The sequence below is a fragment of the Lissotriton vulgaris genome, chromosome 2_1 (assembly GCF_964263255.1).
Source record: "Lissotriton vulgaris chromosome 2_1, aLisVul1.2, whole genome shotgun sequence".
NCBI lineage: Eukaryota > Metazoa > Chordata > Amphibia > Caudata > Salamandridae > Lissotriton > Lissotriton vulgaris.
Window position 1 is genome coordinate 547,531,610 of NC_141687.1, and position 20,401 is coordinate 547,552,010.

The following is a 20,401-nucleotide window of genomic DNA, read 5'->3' on the forward strand; positions in this document are numbered from 1 at the left end:
CAGGCATCCTCAAGCTCTTATTAAGGATCAACATCACACCACAGGGATCTCCACTGGCTCCTGATACACAAGAGTGCACAGTTCAAGCTTCTCATGCACACTTTCAAAACACTAGAAGCACCCCTGAAAAGCAGCAACTCTTTTCACCGTCCATCCAGGCACCTCCGCTTAGCAGGATTCCTGCTCGTTTTCATTCGACAAACACACTGGAAGCACACATTTAATGGATACAAAGGAACAGAACTGGAAGTCGAGTCTTCTCTTTCATTGCTCCTAAAGTGTGGAAGGACCTCTCACTTCAGATCAGAGACTCTTTCCTTGAACCCCGGAAGATGCTGAACACTTGTCTCTTTGATTAACCCATGACCTTGCCCTTGGGGTCAGGCTCCCACACCTGCTCACCGCTGGGATACCCTTGCAGGGGATTGTGCGCTTCATAAATACACGTAACATAACATATCATTATGGAACAGAACCTCTGAAACGTCCTTCTAATCACAGAATGTTGATCATCCTTCAGTACTGGTGATGGTGTTGAAAATCTTGGGTTTCAAAATGGATGTGGGCCTTTAATTAGAGTCTAAAATTGCAGCAGCCATTTCCACCTGCTCATTCCGAATTAAGATCTTAGAGATGTTAATACCCTGCCTAACAAAGGTAAAATTATTTTCAATATGGGTTGAGTCAAGACTAGGCCATGGTAACTCTACTTGCGTCTTCCTAAAGGCCTCTTGGTTGGCTGCATGCTTCTGCTCACTCAGTGGCAAAAGCTTGCAGACTTGCCTGGGACACCCTTTGGCACTCTTTTCCTACAGATTTTCACTAGCTGTACAGGCCTCTTTCAAGACAATGGACATTCTGCACTAATCCATTAATGATCAAGTGCACATCTCACTGAAGATCAAGCTTTGTTCCTATAGCTTTGGCCATACTTGGTAATTTTCAAACCAAGCTCTTCTTTAGAGGAAGTCCTATTGTGTGGTCCTGGTAGTGTATCTTTACTTGTTATAAGAAGTGGACTGAGGGGACTGTTTCAGGGTGCTAGGCATTTTGTATTACTGTAATGGATGAAGCATCCAGGGAAAGTGAAGTTGTCTACACATCACTGTAACTGGAACCAAGGAGTTTAGGGGCGGGGGGAGGGTGAATATTGAGAGTGGTATTATTTATTGAACATGCTACAGAACCAAAATGAGCTACAGAGCCACAGGTACTCAAACAGTTATACATTATGGAGGACTCCTACATGACTGGCTGGCATTTACAGAATTATATCCAGGTCCAAGAAGTGCTTTAATCAGGTCATCTATCTTGTGGATGCTAGACGTGTATGAGTATTGTACCTTAGCCTAGGAAAGTACGGTTGGAGCCTCTGTGGAGGGTTGGAGCTTGTGAAAGTAGGTTTGGTGTGGGGAGATATTGAATGAGTGGTAGACTATACAGGTGTAGAACTCCTAGGTTAAGGGGGTATCTGGCAGATTGAGGTTGAGGATCAACAATCACATGATATGTGAATGACCAGAACTGAATGGGAACTTGAGCACTGTGCACCAGGAGCTTTGATCTGTCTGAACTTTTAGCTATCTATCCAATTAGTGCAATGATGCACATGGAGCACAGCAATTCCACTGCTAAATGGTCATAAGCCAAATACATGGTGATCTTTGTTAAAGAGGACCTATTAAGTTGCATAAGAGCCCGAATGCATATGTGCCCATCTCTGATGTGGACATGAAGGGCACAGTTAATTTTGTTATTTTCAAGAGGGATTCCCCTTTTACTGTGAAATAATGGTGGTGTATACAAATTTCATGTGTGTGGTGGGGTACCAGTTTGTATTTCATCCAAGTATTCAGATGAGACCTTCATACAAATGGCTAAGCAATCAACTGCCTAATGCTTAATGTAAGGAAACAGCAACAGGCAGTGGACCAAAAGAGGTGCTGCACACACAACTGATATCTCCTAAACCAGAAATCTGTTGGATCCAATAATCTAAATATGACAATGTGTGCACACACTGCAAACACCCTCTGCCCAAAGAATGCCAACCTAGGTTAGGTAGATACAAAGCAAGACGAGGTACACCACTTTTACAAATATACGTCTATTTTTTGAAATATCCACAATATTCCGAGAATAGTTGAAAATCTTCTCTTTCTTGTTGCATATATCAAAAAGGATCAGCGAACGAGTTTGATCCACATACATGTGGACTTCTTCAGGGCACAAGAAAGAATACGGAATATCCATCCTCTCATAAGAGGATGAATTACTGAGGTCCATCCATCTTGGAAATATATAAATTCCTTAAGATGGAATCCGTCCGTTAAGCCCAAAGGCTTGAAGAGACAGTCAAAGTTTTCAGAGCCCACAACTAATTTAGGATACGTATGGGAAGCACAATATCTCTGTGCGTATTTCTTTCAAATTCGAAAAATCGTCCGAAAGCACCACGATTGTGTGCTTGCGCCAGACCCATTGTGGTATTGAATGAGGGGCGGATTCCTTCCCATCCTTTTATGAATTCCCAAGGAATAAGCACAGAGATAATGGACCTCAGTAATTCATCCTCCTTTGTGAGGACGGACATTCCTTATTCTTTCTTGTGTCCTGAAAAAGTCCACATGTATGTGGAGGAAACGCGTTGGCTGATCCTTTTTAGGGCTCGGGCCTCGCCTTCCACGAAGTGGAGAGGCGGAGCTTGCGAGCTCTTTAGTATTTAGAAAAAAAAAATTCAGAAAGGGCTCCGGCTGGCAAATTCCTTAGTTTTTTATGGCATCTGCCTAGTGATTCGTCTTCGCTGTGCTGTGTATTTAGTAGCGTTGACGTGATAGGCTGTAAGTAATTTACGCGTGCCCGATGTGGCATATTGTGTGCGCGAACGAGCACGGAGAGTGATTAATCTTAATTAGGAGCTGTCAGAGTACCCGTGTAATGCAATCCAGATGTGGGCGCGTTCACCATCTAGCATATAGTCGATGATTCGTCCACATTGCCTCCCCCTTGCACCCCTTCGCCTTTGGCAGCGCGCAGACGGACCTGAACAAGGCAGGTTTTGTTTGGAAAAATGTTACTTCCCCGGACATTCTGTGTAGGGCTGTTTACATCGGATGAAAGCTAGCGTCCAGCCAGGCAGAACGCATTCGTGGAGCGCTTGTGTTCAGCAGACATGTGATTTTGTTTTATATATATATATTTCCTGGAAGCTACATATATGTGTCTGTTTGTAGAAATGCATCACGGGGTGGGGGCTCAGGTCGTCTCTCAGCAGTTGACTTGGGCAGGGGGGGATAATGAATAGCAGAGGGGCGTTGCGGGGAGCAGCCGCGCAGTCACCCGTTCATAACTAAAGGCCCCGACGCTCCCTGCAGGGGAGTCGGGCTGTTTGGGAAGGAGCGCTGACAGAGATGCTGCACGGGGTGGGGCGAGGCGACAGGAAATGTGTTCTCTTTAGTCCTTCGCCCCCTGCGGCTATGGTAATATGTATATTAACATATAGGACTTGTTACCTCACTAATGCATTTCTTTAACCGCCTTACCAGAGGCTTCCCGGGAAACGCGGTCAAGGTGTTTTTTTGAGTGTTGGGGGAGGCGAGGGGGCGGGGTGGCAGGCCCTCAAGTTAAGATGGGCTAATTTGGATGGCAACATCTTGTGCTTTCTGTGGTCTGAACCTCAGTGTCCTGTCGTGAACTTTCACTGCTCGTTTGACACCAGTGGTCATTACATTGTGTAGCCTTTTCTGCTCTCCCTTCTGGCTGTACTTGGGAGTGTCCACAGAGGCCATTGTGTTACACTTTTTAGCACACGCCATAGTTCTGGGGGTAGCTGCTCTTAAGTCACGAGGTCTTCTCCAACGTGCCTACGCCTAGGCATATCTTAAACTACCCCACGCACCCCATTGGTTTATTATCCCAATTGACACCCAGCACAAACACCATACACTTGCAGCCCTTATGCTAGAAAGATGTATTTGTAATAGTTTTTGTTAAGGGCAATTTTAAGATGATTTAAATCCAATAATACGAGTAGAACATACCTAAACAGACTAGGTAAAAAATTCTACTAAGAACCAGGTTCCAGTGAAGAGTAGTTTTAGACAGTGATCTATTGTTCAGTCTGGTCTGATACCTCAACAGTGCTCCCAGCTTTCATGCAATAAATGTGAATCACTCTAAAGGGCTTGCACCAGCTTTTTCTGAGGTTAACACATGGTGTTGGCAGTGCACAGATTTCTCTACTACCACCACCACCAGTACTAACAGTACCACGACCACCAGTACTACCACTACTACCAATTCCAGTACCACTACCACCACCAGTACTACCACCACTAGTACCACCACCACCAGTACTACCACTACCAGTACTACGGGCAGCAGTACCACCACCACTAGCACTACCACTACCGGTACCACCACCAGTACTACCACTACAAGTACCACCACCACCAGTACCACCACCACCAGTACCACCACTACCAGTACTACCAACACCCCCAGTACTACCAGTACTACAGCCACCAGTACTACAACTACCACCACCACCAGTACTAACAGTACCACGACCACCAGTACTACCACTACCAGTACTACCAATTCCAGTACCACTACCACCACCAGTACTACCACCACTAGTACCACCAACACCAGTACTACCACTTCCAGTACTACGGGCAGCAGTACCACCGCCACTAGCACTACCACTACCGGTACCACCACCAGTACCACCACCACCAGTACCACCACTACCAGTACTACCACCAGCAGTACTACCACCAACAGTACTACCACCAACAGTACCACCACCTCCAGTACTACCACTACTACCACTACCAGTACCACCACCACCACCAGTACTACCAGTAACACCACCACCAGTACTACCACTACCAGTACCACCACCACCAGTACTTCCAGTACTACCACCATCAGTACTACCATTTCTACCACCACCAGTACTACCACTACTACAGCCACCAGTACTACCACTACTACAGCCACCAGTACTACCACCACCACCAGTACTACCAGTACCACCACCACCAGTACTACCACTACCAGTACTACCACTACCAGTACTACCACTACTAGCAGTATCACAACCACCACCACTACTACCAGGCTAGCGATGACAGTGCATATCTACAGGATAGCAATGACAGCGCATATCTACAGGCTAGTGAAGCCAATGCATATCTACAGGCTTGCGATGACAGAGCATATCTACAGGCTAGCGACGACAGTGCATATCTACAGGCTAGCGATGACAGAGCACATCTACAGGCTAGCGATGACAGTGCATATCTACAGGCTAGCGATGACAGTGCATATCTACAGGCTAGCGATGACAGTGCATATCTACAGGCTAGCGATGATAATGCATATCTACAGGATAGCAATGACAGCGCATATCTACAGGATAGCGATGACAGAGCATATCTACAGGATAGCAATGACAGCGCATATCTACAGGCTAGTGAAGCCAATGCATATCTACAGGCTAGTGAAGCCAATGCATATCTACAGGCTAGCGATGACAGTGCATATCTACAGGCTAGCGATGACAGTGCATATCTACAGGCTAGCGATGACAGTGCATATCTACAGGCTAGCGATGATAATGCATATCTACAGGCTAGCGACAACAGCGCATATCTACAGGATAGCAATGACAGCGCATATCTACAGGCTAGCGATGACAGAGCATATCTATAGGATAGCAATGACAGAGCATATCTACAGGATAGCAATGACAGCGCATATCTACAGGCTAGTGAAGCCAATGCATATCTACAGGCTAGCGATGACAGTGCATATCTACAGGCTAGCGATGACAGAGCATATCTACAGGCTAGCGATGACAGTGCATATCTACAGGATAGCAATGACAGCGCATATCTACAGGCTAGTGAAGCCAATGCATATCTACAGGCTAGCGATGACAGTGCATATCTACAGGCTAGTGAAGCCAATGCATATCTACAGGCTAGCGATGACAGTGCATATCTACAGGCTAGTGAAGCCAATGCATATCTACAGGCTAGCGATGACCGTGCATATCTACAGGCTAGCGATGACAGAGCATATCTACAGGCTAGCGATGACAGTGCATATCTACAGGCTAGCGATGATAATGCATATCTACAGGCTAGCGACGACAGCGCATATCTACAGGATAGCAATGACAGCGCATATCTACAGGCTAGCGATGACAGTGCATATCTACAGGCTAGCGATGACGGTGCATATCTACAGGCTAGTGAAGCCAATGCATATCTACAGGCTAGCGATGACAGTGCATATCTACAGGCTAGCGATGACAGTGCATACACTCACAAGGAGACCACAGCCAGCTGAGGTGCAATCTTCTCCCACTCACAAGAACGACATCACAGGCAGCAGCAGTGCAAGCTTCTTACACTCACAAGGAGACCACAGGCAGCAGAGGTGCAAGCTTCTCACACTCACAAGAAGGACATCACAGGCAAGTGGTGCAATATTCACACACTCACAAGGAGATCACTGGCAGTACACACCACATGAACACACTCCATAACACATAGCAACAATACATTGGCATTTACAATGCCATTAGCTCAAACTCAAATAAATCCGAGCCCGATTGCATTTCTAATGCTTGTTGATATATGCAACAATAAAGAGAAGATTTTCAACTACCTAATGCTTGTTAAGACTGTAGTGCATGGTTAGATTAAGACCTAGATTCACCTTTCTCAGGTACTGTGGAGGGGAGGTACATTAGGAACGGATTTAGACAAGATTCCAAGTGAACTTAGCTGGTACAAGTTAGGAAAAAAAATAAGAAAACCAAAGGGGTTATCTTGTTCTCATTACATGCATTATTTTTGCATAATCACAAAATACTTCTAAAAATCATTATGTACACTACGGTTCACGTAATAGTTGGTTAACACCTTGGGGAATGGGGAAAGGCGATTACTTAAAATGCAGAGCGTTTTGACTAACAAATTGAAACTGAACCAAACTGTTAAAATATTGCACAGCTGCAGTCATTTTCTGATAGCATGCAATACTTTAGTAACGTACCTTCGAGGAACTGTTCATACTCAATGACAGGGACGTTTTCGTTGAGGCTATAAAGATCAAAGAATTCTGACCATGGAATTCGGATCTGGTGGATATCAGGGCTCTGCCAGTGATAGAGCCGCCCCCATGGGGGAAGGACCAGCACCCATTTGTTGCTCTTCACCAACGTCTTCACTAGGGAGGCCATGCGGATGTAAACATCTCTGCGCAAATTAAACCCTTCGGGAGGGTTCACATCATAGAGAAGATAGCTGAAAGATGGAAAAACCTTACATTTTGAAGGGTGCATGGTTACGTTGAAATACATTTTCATCAAAACATCAACCCCAATCTCATACTAACATAATATCAAATCTTTTGGTTCCAACTGAGAAAGACTAAGCAAGCTCCCCTTAGCTAAGAGCTGGACATAAAGCATGCACATTTCAAAATCACTTCGAATATAGTTCCGAAGTCCATTATGTAACGCTCTAGTGTTTCCGAGGGTCTCGCAGGAGCCCCGGAAACACTCTCACACATTGTATCACAGTCTAGCCAGGCGTGGCTAGAAGGCTATAAATAAACGGGCCGGGGTCGCTCGTGACTTCCGGTCCCACCAGCAATCCATGTGTATGTGTGCATCATTAGCGCTCCTGAGTAGGATGCCCCTTGCTTGGTAATCCCTGCAGGTGCCCACTGCGAGACTCCGAGTATGCGGCTTCACTAACCTGTCTCCCCAACACTGGCGACGAGGGTGGGATTACATGAAACCACCCCGAGGCGTAAGAATCACCCCAAGACACCCCTGCTCACGTGAGCGGAGCGAGCGCTGACCTGAAGAGATGGACGGAACATGCGAAATGGTCCCCAGAGACTAGCGGACCCGTCTGAAGACAACCGGTAAGCAGCGTATGTCAGGACCTGCGTAGGGGACCGGTGCGCTGAGAGGCCGAGAGACGCGAGCACCAGCAGCAGCAGGCCGGATAGTCAAAAGGCCCGATCGGCAGAATTCAGGAGGCGCGCATGTGCAATAGTGACGAGGCACAACCCAGTCTGAAGGGCACGTGTGAAGGCCCTAGGCAGAGCGCCGTGGCGCCAGAACGAAGAGGAAGACCACACGCTCAGCAAGAGACTGCAGGAGAACACAGCGCGAGGGAAGGAAAAGAAAAAAACAAGCAAAGACAAGGGCCCGAACACATCTAACGTTGACAACACCCAGGGAAATAACACGCTAGGACACGAGGCCAAAGACAACAAGCACTGGCAACACCCAGAATAAAACAAGCACAGATAAGTGCAAGAATCCAAACACAACAAGCACTGGCAGTACCCAGAAGAAAACAAGCACATGCAAGAGACCAAACCAAACAAGCACTGACACAGAGAGAAAGAAAGGTGGCGGACTGACATAGATTAAAGTAGAACGTCAACCATCAGTAAAGCACACCAGAGACACGGCAAAATAAAAGAACCAACATCATGTCGGACCAACCAGGTGCTGCTGCCGCAGGAGGGCAGCAACAAGGAAACCCGCCAGGTGGTGCAGCAGGAGGACCACAGCAAGGGCCACCTCGAGCAGGACCACCCCCAGCGCAACAGGCAGGACCCCCAACACACCAATCAGCTCACTCACAAATTCAAGCATTACCACCTTTTAGCGAACTGATTGACCCAGCAACAGCAGCCCCGAGATGGGCAGTATGGATTGGCCGGCTGAATAACTACTTCGTAGCAACCAGAGAAAAGGATAACAAAGTTAAAAGATCACTAATACTGCATTTCGGGGGGAGATGAGATTTACAAACTCTTTGCACACCTCCCAAACACGGGAGCAGATAATGACTATGACGCAGCCATTCGAGCGCTAACCGCTCATTTCGACCCACAACTCAACCCACATTACGAGCGCTTCAAGTTTAGGCAATCAAGGCAGAGAGAAGGAGAGACCATGGACGCGTTCCATGCATGTCTGAGGGAGTTAACAAGTACCTGCACGGAGGATGACCAGTCGAAAGAAGTTACTGCGCAACTAATTCAAGGATGCCGAAATAAACCGCTGAGGACGCGGATACTGCGTCAGCCCGCATCACACTAGAAGAAATTTTGCTCCTTGCGCGGTCACATGAACTGTCGGATGTTCGGTCCACAGCAATGGAGGCTGCCCTTAACCCCAACGCCGACACTGGAACTACGATAAAGACCGAAAGGGTGGATGCCCTTCGCAATTCTGTCCGGAGCGGGCGAGGCTGCTGGCCGACCAGAACACCGCGACGAACGTCGTGTGGATACTGTGGACAAGAGGAACATGCCCCAGACAGCTGCCCCGAGTGAGGGAAGACCTGCTCGAAGTGTGGAACACCGAACCACTTTGCGAGTGTATGCAGAGGCGGATTCCGAGGGAGAAATCAATCCGGAAAGAGGAAGCTGTCAGGAGCAGTCAGGCACTTAGCCCTAGACGAGACACAATCGTCACGATCAACAAAGACTCAGCACCGACGCTATGAACGCCTTGATGAATCATCAACTGAAGAAGACGATTAATGCTACTTCGTATCCTTCACAAACGATCTGAAAAAAAGGCGACGGCCGAAGCCCAAATGCCAAATTCAAATAGATGGATCCTCAGTGACCGGGGTGATAGATACAGGCGCCACCGTCAACGTGATGGGCATACAGAACTACAAAGCACTCAACCCGAAACTGCGATTGGTGTTATCCACAATCCGGAAATTGACATACGGCAGCCAAGAGCCACTGCCTCTACGGGGAAAAATGCTAGTACAGGTCAAATCGGAAGACCGAGAAGTAATGACGACATTCCAAGTTGTCGACAAAGAAGCTGATCTCTTTGTCGGGAGCCACACAGCAGAGGACCTTAACCTCATTGCATTCACCAATGCTGTAAAGTCGCTTCAAACTGAAGATATCTTACAACTATTCCCGTCCCTCTTTGAATGCCTAGGGCGATCAAGAGACCACCTGTAAGATTACACATTGATAAAGCGATTCAAACAATCGCGCTGAGACACCAGAGGATTCCATTCCACCTGCGGACAGCGGTGGAGCAAGAGCTCATCCAACTAGAAAGACACAGAGTTATCGAGGTGACGGGCCCAACACCATGGGTGTCTCCCATGGTAATCGCAGAAAAGCCCCGACAGCCCGGCAAGATACGGATCTGCATCGACATGCGCATGCCCAACAAAGCTATAAAAAGGAGAGACACATCACACCCACAGTGGATTATATCTTGGCTGATCTGAATGGAGCCCAATGGTTTTCAAAACTAGATTTAAACGCTGGATATCACCAGTTGAGATTGCCCGAGGAGAGTAGATGCATCACTACGTTCTCGACCCATCTGGGGCTCAGAAGATACAAAAGGCTGAATTTCGGCATATCATCAGCTGCCGAAATATTCCAAAACACCATCAAAGAAATACTGTCAGGGCTGCAAGGAGTATTAAACGTCAGCGACGACATTTTAATACATTCTAAGACGAGCGAAGAACATCATCGAAGACTGAGGGCTACACTCAAGAGGTTAGCGGAGCATGGAGTAACCCTGCACAAAGACAAGTGCAAATTCTTTCAAAAGTCAAAAGAATTTTTTGAATACGTATTCGGCGCTGAAGGGGTAAAAGTAGACCCCAGGAAGTCTCAAGCCCTCAAACATGCCCCTGCACCGACAAAAGCGTCGGAAGTAAGACGTTTCCTAGGCATGGCTCAATACTGTTCACGATTTATCCCGAACTTAGCAACTATTGCTGAACCACTGCGGAATCTAACAAAGAAGGAAAGTCCGTGGAGATGGACCCAAGAAGAGGAAGAAGCCTTCAACAAAGTCAAAGAGGCCCTATTAGATGGAACCACCATGGCCTATTTTGACACAGCAAGACACACCGAAATAGTGGTAGACGCCAGCCAGTTGGTCTAGGAGCCCAACTGTCACAAGAGACGGAACCGGGAGTGTGGGCCCCCCTCGCATTTGCTAGTAAAGCGCTCACGGCAACCGAAGCGAGATACTCCCAAATTGAACGAGAAGCACTAGCGGTCAAGTGAGCTGGTAATCACTTCCACTTATACATAACTGGACATCTATTTCGAATGATCACGGATCATCAGCCATTAATACCCCTGTTCAGGGGCACCGCACCGCACCCACCACTCCGGATAGAACGTTGGGCCATCCAAATACAGCAGTATCAGATGGACCTTGTGTACAAACCTGGATCAAAGAATCCTGCTGATTTTCTATCTCGCCACCCAGCCATAGAAGAAGCATTGAACACTGAGCAGGACACACAAACAGAAGAATTTGGGAACATGATATCTCAGTGGGCATGCCCGCAAGCACTATCAGCAAGCACGATCATAACTCAGTATGAACAAGACCCGATCATCCAAAGAGTCGCTGAAGCAATTCGAGCTGGATCCTGGAAAGGATTTTTACATGTTATGTTATGTTAAAATCATTTGTACCACGCACGGTCACCCAACTGTTTCATGGCGCTCAAACAAATACGGGAGACAGGTGCAGGAGTTACTCGAAGGTTTGCTGAAAGAGGAGAGTTTTAAGCGTTTTGCGTGAAACAGTCATAGCTAGAGCAGAGTCGAAAGGATATCGGGAGGGAATTCTAGAACTTGGGAGCTAAGAAAGAAAAACATACATACATACATACATACATAACACCCAAGACTGGAGAGAGACAGACCAACTACGCTTGGGAAAGTTTTGGAAGATGCATAACGAACTCAGCATTGCAGAAAATGGGCTCGTGCTCAGAGGACCTAGAGTAGTAATCCCCTTGACGCTACAGGCCCAGGCAACAATGCTCGCCCATGCAGGACATGGAACTCGAAGAATGAAAGCCAGAATGAGGGAGAAAGTATGGTTCCCTGACCCTGAGAAGGAGGTTGATACCCTAGTACAAAACTGCTGAGCGTGCCAACTGACGAATGCCCCTGAAGTCCCTGCGCCAGTAGTCAATGAGGAACCAGTGCCAGCCCCATGGTCGTGGGTCAGTTTAGACTTTGGCAGTTTTCCAGATGGGAGAGTTACAGTGGTACTCATAGATAGCTACACCAAATACCCTATTGTGGAGGTAGCGGCGTCCACCAGCTTTGTGAACATCCAACCAATCCTAAACAAGTCATTTGCTATGTTCGGCATCCCACAGATGCTCAAAACAGATAACGGCCCTCCGTTCCAAGGTAATGATTTCAAAGACTTCCTACAAGGACTAGGAGTGAAGAATCACCGCATCACACCGCAATGGCCCCAGGCCAATGGGGAAGTCGAGAGGTTCATGGGAACCATTAACAAAATCCTGCGGATAGCCACAGTGGAAGCAACAGACCCCGAAGAAGCGCTCCTTCATTTCCTGAGAGAGTACCGGAGCACACCTCAAAGCACGACCCAAAGGTCACTCATGCTGGCAGGACCACAGAGAGACATGCTCCCCATGACGGAAGGTTGGAGAACTGAGCCCTACTACCCAGAGGCCACACAAGAACGACGGAAGAAGAATAATGACAAAGCAAGTCGGAGGAGGACGAGGGCTCATGAACGGGGATTGGCACCAGGAGATTCTGTGTTAATTCGAACCAGAACGCCAGGCGGGAAATTCCGTACTCCATACGAGCCAGAGCCGTGGATAATTAAAGCGACCAAAGGTACGGACATAACCGTGCAGCGAAACGGGGAAGATGTAACGAGGAACATCTCGTGGTTCAAACAGATACCATCTGATTCTGAAGGATTGGAGCAAGTTAGTGAACCAACCGCAAACGAACCAACCGAAAATGAATAAGTGCAAGTGCATCCTGGATCACCAACAGAGAACGCTGGACTGACATCACAATCTCCCCCAAGAGACTGTACAGACCGTACACCCATCAGAGGAAGATAAAGGCATAATCTCAGACCGAACCCAAGACCCAGCCAGCTACTGGCGGACTTTGCCTGTTAGCTCAGTAGTTTGGGTTCTACGTCAAAAGACTAACTTGGGATGGGATGTAACGCTCTAGTGTTTCCGAGTGTCTCGCAGGAGCCCCGGAAACACTCTCACACATTGTATCACCTTCTAGGCAGGCGTGGCTAGAAGGCCATAAATAAACGGGCCGGGGTCGCTTGTGACTTCTGGTGCCACCAGCAATCCATGTGTATGTGGGCATCATTAGCGCTCCTGAGTAGGCCCCCCCCTGCTTGGTAATCCCTGCAGGTGCCCACTGCGAGACCCCGAGTATGTGGCCGCACTAACCTGTCTCCCCAACACATTACAAAAATAATTCAATTATACATCACCAAATTTGATGCCACAAAGGGAGCCAAAAACCGTACACACCAACGTAACTTGTGAAAAAGTTACTGCCTCACTGTAATATCCCTCCAAAGAATATGCCTCACTGAGGTATGCCCGAGAGTGCACTTTCACTTCATAGCTTCAGATTTTTGCAGTTAACATATGCTGTCTCAAGTAAAATGGTCCTAAAAATAGATCACAGTTACGTAGAGCAGACCAGTGGTAGCATATTAATTCCCTAGTAGCTCTTTCAATACCTCCCAAAATGAGAAACGGCTTTGAGAAACTGTATCATTGTCTTATTTACAAAGAACCTAAATATAGAAATGTTTGAAAGCCGCTACTCACATTCTACATGAAATTAGAACACTTTTCTAGCCAATGTGGCTAAAGGAATGTCAGCTATTTTCGTAGTCAACTTATTGAGGTGGGGGCCAATGAAACGATGTTCACAGTCAAATTCCCAACATAAATACTAGGTGGAGCCGTGGAGGGAGTCTGTGTAAATCTTTCACATAGCGGGTCTGTTTCTCATTTCAATTCTGGACCGGAGAAGCACTTAAGGGGAGCTATAAGGGACGGTGTGGTAGATGGTTTACTTTCAATTGTTGTGTCAGTCAGTAAAGGCGCATAACTGAAATTTGAAAGTGAATAAGCATTATACCTCCAACAAAAAATAATAAGAATTCTAAAGCAGCCGTAGAATTTACAGACATGGATGTTAGCATCGGTTTCGATCAGGTCAAAAAGCATTCAATAGTGGGAAAAAAGTCTGTTTCTATGCGCCTTAAATTGTAAATAGTAATAACATTAAAAAACAGAGTAAAAACGAATACTATATTGAGTTGTTCGCTACAGCTCCATAAACCCAAAGGTTATCTTAATGGCATTGCTACTTGCGACCTGCAGGTCTGCTACATGCTGTTCACTGCAGAAAACTCTCAACCCTCTGAATGATATAACTGAGATCAGTGCCTGTAATCTGCAAGTGGCACTGTTTCAATTCCCCTGGTACCCCCTCCCACGTTCTTCGGAGTAATTGCATGATATATGTCCCTCTTTGCAAAGAAATACTTTCTCTTACCGCCTATCTATGGCTATAGCCGCGGATTTCACATTTTGCCAAGCCTCCGGAGAGTCCGGGTTGAGCTGTGCTGTAACTCCGGGCAGGGACCGAGTACAGTAGTATAGCAAAAGGAGGGAGACAGCACTACAGAGGTGCAGACACAGTCCAAGTGAGCGCCGCTGAAAGGCCGCCATCTTGGTAAAGGGAGAGGTGGTTAGCCGCCTTAATTGGCAGCTGCGAACTCAGCAGGAAACAAGTGCAGTACGAAACTGCGGGGAGTCTGACTCGGTGGAACTCTTGGAATGCGGACACGTACTTCCCGTTGGCCCACTGCCATGTTGGTAAAGGGAACGTGAAATGCTTTAGCCTTCCGCTTGCAGGCTACAGATCAATGAAGACAACCGACTCACACCCTACGCAAAAGCGCGTTACGCACTTCCGGCTTTCTGGCTTCCATGGTTACTGTACCTAGCAGTAAGTTCCCCGACTTTCTAGGGCGTTTTATGTTTTCCGTTGAAATGCATTTGTATGGATATTTTTTTTAAATAAAGTTTTAGTTTTAAATTCAATGTTTGCATTAACTGATAGATTGCTCTTGTAGTATAAGCATAAGTGAACTACAGTGGCTAACATTTAGGGGTCAGATTTACTAAGGACTTGTATTGCCCTTGCATCACGCAAAGCAATACAAACCCTTAACTTGCGAGGCTCTGGATGGTTTACTAACCCTAGGCAACACATGGCAGCGCATTTTGCTGCCTTGCGTTACCTTGCAGCAGGGAGGAATTCAAAAACCGGCACGTCTCCCGCCCGAATCAAGGCTATTGACATGCATGAGAGAATGTATTTTTACCACTGACTGACTTCTATGGCGTGCAATCCAGCCTAGATAGATACCCGCCAATGACTACGCCACACATAGAGCTCCTGCTCCCAGCAGAAGCGGTTGCTCCACACGCTGCTCCACGCCTTCACCGGTATCGTAGCGATCTCGCACTGCACTGCTTGAGCCTTCATAATTTATTTCATTTAAATCGATTGCCTGCATAATTATTTCATCCAAATTGATAGCCTGCATAATTATTTCATTTTTGCTGAGGTATATTTGATAGTAGCGCTTATTGCCAAGGTGCGCTAGTCCAACTTTTAACTTGTGCTGCCTGCAGATTGATTTTGCCTGATTGTGCCGACACCACTGCCATTTGCCTCGCGCGATCGCCAATCGTGCCCCAGTCCGGTTTCCTTATTGGCTCGCTGTCATTTTGTTTGTTGTTGTTTGAGCCTCCCTGCCCTGATCTCCACCCCGTTCTCGCCTCCCAGCTGACCCTCCCTCGGCCCTCCCCTTCAACTATCCACTTATGACAGATGCTCTTGCGCGCAGCGGATGCGCGCCGAAGGTGCGCCAAAGGTAAGCCTGTCTGCGCCTGGACCGTGCCCAGCGCCAGACCTCCTGTTCCGCCCGTTCCTCGCAAAACCCACTCCACCCGCTTAACATATGACGCCGCTACCCTCTCAGCCTTTAACCCCGGCCGCACACCACAATGCTACCATGCTACCCCAGGACACGCCCATGGACCCTTCACCTGCCACTCCTGCAAATTCAAATGCATCAGGACCCACACCAAATCCACAAACTTCAAACAGAGCTCCGACACCAACCATCTAAATTGCATCCTGCTAAACACCCGCTCGGTCCACAGACACTCCATCGAACTCTGGAACCTACTCGACTCTACTTTACCGGACGTCGCCTTCCTTACAGAAACCTGGATGAACGCCTCTTCAGCACCCGACATCGCCATAGCCATCCCGGACGGCTACAAGATCATCCGAAAGGACTGCATCAACCAAACTGGAGGAGGCATCGCCATTGTACATAAGAACACCATCCGCATCACATCCAGCTCCGATGATAACCTTGCTAACGCCGAACACCTCCACTTTCAGATCCACACCAACCCCAAGACCACACTCAGAGGCACCCTCATCTACAGACCACCAGGGCCCCGCACACAATTCAGTGAAGACATCACTGACTTCATCAGCCCACATGCCGTCACCTCCGAGAACTACATTCTACTAGGAGACCTCAACTTCCATTTGGAAAAGAAAAACGACAGCAACACCACCTCCCTTGTGGACAACCTGAACAATCTTGGACTCAAACAACTGGTCGACACCCCCACCCACCTGGCCGGACACACGCTCGACCCTATCTTCACCTCCAGCAAACACATCTCCTTCGATCACACCACAGCCCTCCATTGGACGGACCACAGCTGCATTCATTTCAGCTACAAAAAGACCACGACCCACAACCCCCCACATCCTGTTCCTCGAAGAAACTCGAACAAAATCACCACCGACCAGCTCTTCACTTCGCTCCACCAAAACCCCCCTGCCATATCATCGAACCCAAACCAAGCAGCCACCAACCTCACACAATGGATCACCCACAGCGCCGACGTTCTAGCACCCTTGAAGAACCATCCTTTCAAACAAAGTAGCAAAAAAGCCCCCTGGTTCAACGATGACCTCAAGAAATCCAAGAAGATCTGTCGGACGCATGAGAAAACCTGGAGAAAAAACCCAACCTCTGACAACCTGGCCACCTTCAAGAACGCCACCCGCAAACACCACCAACTGATCCGATCCACCAAGAAATCAGCATTCAAGGACCGACTTGACAACAATGCCCATAACAGCAAAGAACTATTCAACATCGTCAAAGAATTTACCAACCCCACCCCCGCACCAACGACATCACTCCCTCCCAAGAACTCTGCGACTCTCTATCCTCATTCTTCTACAACAAAATCGCAGCTTTGAAAACCAGTCGGAAGACCAGTCCTCCCCACCCACCTCCGAACCAAAACCGCATTCCAACAACCTGTGCGCCTGGAACCCAATCACCACCGAAGACACCATCCGCCTTATGAACTCAATCCACTGAGGATCGCCAACCGACCATTGACCCCACCACATTTTCAACAAAGCAGACTCCATCATCGCACCCCATCTCCGCGATATCATCAACTGTTCCTTCAACTCCGCTACCTTCCCGGAAAGGTGGAAACATGCCGAACTCAGCGCCCTTCTGAAGAAACCCACTGCAGATCCCAATGAACTTAAGAACTACCGCCCCATCTCGCTCCTCCCATTCCCTGCCAAAGTCATTGAGAAAGCCGTCAACAGTCAACTCGCCGCCTTCCTCGAATCCAACACATCCCTCGACCCCTCACAGTCTGGCTTCCGAGCCAATCACAGTACAGAAACCACCCTCATCGCAGCAACAGACGACATTCGAACACTACTGGACAACGGAGAAACAGTTGCCCTCATTCTACTCTACCTCTCCGCAGCCTTCGACACAGTCTGTCATAGCACCCTCATACAACGCCTCAGCAACATCAGAATACAAGGGAAAGCTTTTGACTGGATCATCTCGTTCCTCGCCGGAAGAACCCAGAGAGTCCACCTCCCCCCTTTCAGATCAGAGACCACCAAAGTCATCTGCGGCATACCACAAGGATCATCACTCAGTCCCACCCTCTTCAACGTATACATGAGTCCCCTCGCATCCATAGCACGCCAACACAACCTCAACATTATCTCTTACGCAGACAACACTCAGCTGATCCTATCCCTCACCAAAGACCCAAACACCGCCAAACCCAACCTACACGAAGGGATGAAAGACGTAGCCGAGTGGATGAAGAACAGCCGCCTAAAACTGAACTCGGACAAAACAGAAGTCCTCATCTTAGGATCTTCCCCCTCTGCCTGGGGCGACTCTTGGTGGCCACCAGCTCTGGGAACCGCACCCATACCTACAGATCATGCACGTAACCTTGGCTTCATCCTGGATTCCTCCCTCTCGATGACCAGACAAGCCAACGCAGTCTCATCATCTTGCTTCAACATCCTCCGCATGCTCAAAAAAATCTTCAGTTGGATCCCCACCGAAACAAGAAAGACAGTCACCCACGCACTGGTCACCAGCCGACTGGATTACGGAAACACACTTTACGCCGGAACCACAGCCAAACTACAGAAAAAACTCCAACGAATCCAAAACGCCTCAGCCAGACTCATATTGGTCACTCCTCGGCAAGCTCATATTTCCGACCACCTCAAAGACCTCCATTGGCTCCCCGTCAACAAGAGAATAACGTTCCGTCTCCTCACCCACGCACACAAAGCCCTCTACGACCAAGGACCCGATTGCCTCAACACGCGACTGTCCTTCTACCCCCCCCCCACCAACTACGATCGTCCAATCAAGCCCTCGCCGCCATTCCACGCATCAATAAATCCACCATGGGGGTGGGGGAAGATCCTTCTCCTACCTAGCGGCCAAAACCTGGAATTCTCTCCCCACCCACCTCCGCCTTACACAGAACCACCTCGCCTTCGGAAAACAACTAAAAACTTGGATATTCGACAAGTAAAGCTCCCCCCCTTCCATCAAGCGCCTTGAGACCCTATGGGTGAGTAGTGCGCTATACAAATCTCCGAACTTGAACTTTAAATGGGCCGGTACTCACTGGTACTGAGTACCGGCACTTCTTAGAATGATCACTTTGAGTACCGGCACTTCTCCACTGCCCTGGAGAGTACCGGTACTCATGAAAAGGTCGGCTCATTGGCTGTACTGGTGTGCAGGAGATGAAGGTGAAGTAGTGTGGCTCACTGGTTAGAGGCGGCAGACCCGAGAGCAGAGGACGGCCCGGGACCAGGGTTCGATTCCCGGCGCGGCAGGTTTCTGGACCAGGGTCAGCGGACTCGATAATTCTCTCGCCTCGGTGCCCACTCTGATCAGCGAGCACACTCGGCAACTCTGGGCATTAGCTTGCCTCATCTTCACTAACGGCCCCACCAGACCGCCGGGGATGCCTGGTCTCACCCTGGAGATACCCATTAAGGGACCATCTCTCAGGGAAGCCAGGAAGGGTTTCGCAGCGGTCGAAGCGCCTTGGGACCCTACGGATAAGTAGTGCGCTATATAAATGCCAATACATTTACAAGGTGTGTCTGGCAGCCAAGGCGCTGCTTCTGTAGCCCCGATCTGAGCCCCCGCTGAGCTATTCAACGCAGCTCATTTGAATAATGTCCGGTGCTCACCCTCACGCTGTAATTTGTTTGATGGAGCAGGGTCCGTTCAGACCCTGTGCTGTCAATCACATTGCAAAAATAAAGGTTGTGATTGCGCTCCTTTTATTATAAACAAGGGTAATGCCTGAAGTTGTTCCTGTCCTTATGTTTAGGGTGCCAGTGGGTATTCCTTGCACTTGTAATTTTAGGTGAAGCAGAGTTCACTTTATTAATTTCTGGGTTGCACCGGGTTCTCATTCACTTGGATTCTGATCTATGCCACGAGCACATTAAGTTCGGTATCACAATTAAGCAGGCACGCTTTCTTTCTTACGGGGCACATTCTTGTGACAGACACATGTTATTTTTCTACAATCACCCTTGGGGCTGCTGAGCCAATCAGATTATGAATGTCATTTCATGTGGTCAGGAACTTGAACGTATGAATGTGACATTAAGCGGTAACTAGGAGCTAATGGAGCAGTACATCCTTGTACTTTGTTTTTTTTAATCAGTTTATACACACGTTGGTATCAATCGCTTGGATTATTACAGAGTGATCTTCTTGATTTTGGAATCGGGCTTGTGCTAAAGCAATGTGAAGATGTATGCTAAGCAGAATGTGAAGTCAACATTAGTGCTGCATAACCACAAGTTGATTTAAATGACATTTCTAATAGAATTAAATACCAATTGGCGGTACTGTCATGATCTAAGCTGAAGACACCTGTCTCTTGCTCTTTGACCACCTCTTCGCCTCCCTACCCTTCTCTGTGACCGGGTTTCCCCCTGACTCTCCTTTTAGCTCCACCCTTTACTCCCTCTCTCCTCCCCTGACCCCCTACACTCCAATTGGCTGCACTCTCAAGAAGCACAGGTCGGCCCT

The 20,401-nt window shown here is 48.1% G+C and overlaps 1 protein-coding gene across 1 annotated transcript in view; it reads right to left on the reverse strand.

Moving 5' to 3' along the window:
* Positions 1-14,712, reverse strand: part of POFUT2 (protein O-fucosyltransferase 2) — a 131,792-nt gene extending 117,080 nt beyond the window's left edge. Inside the window, exons 1-2 of the mRNA XM_086955529.1 lie at positions 14,440-14,712; positions 7,072-7,322 (exon numbers count right to left, since the gene is read on the reverse strand). Of these exons, the coding sequence (XP_086811655.1) occupies positions 7,072-7,322; positions 14,440-14,615 (427 nt within the window). The 5' untranslated portion in view covers positions 14,616-14,712. The remainder of the gene's footprint in view (positions 1-7,071; positions 7,323-14,439) is intronic.
* Between the last annotated feature and the right edge of the window lie 5,689 nt (positions 14,713-20,401).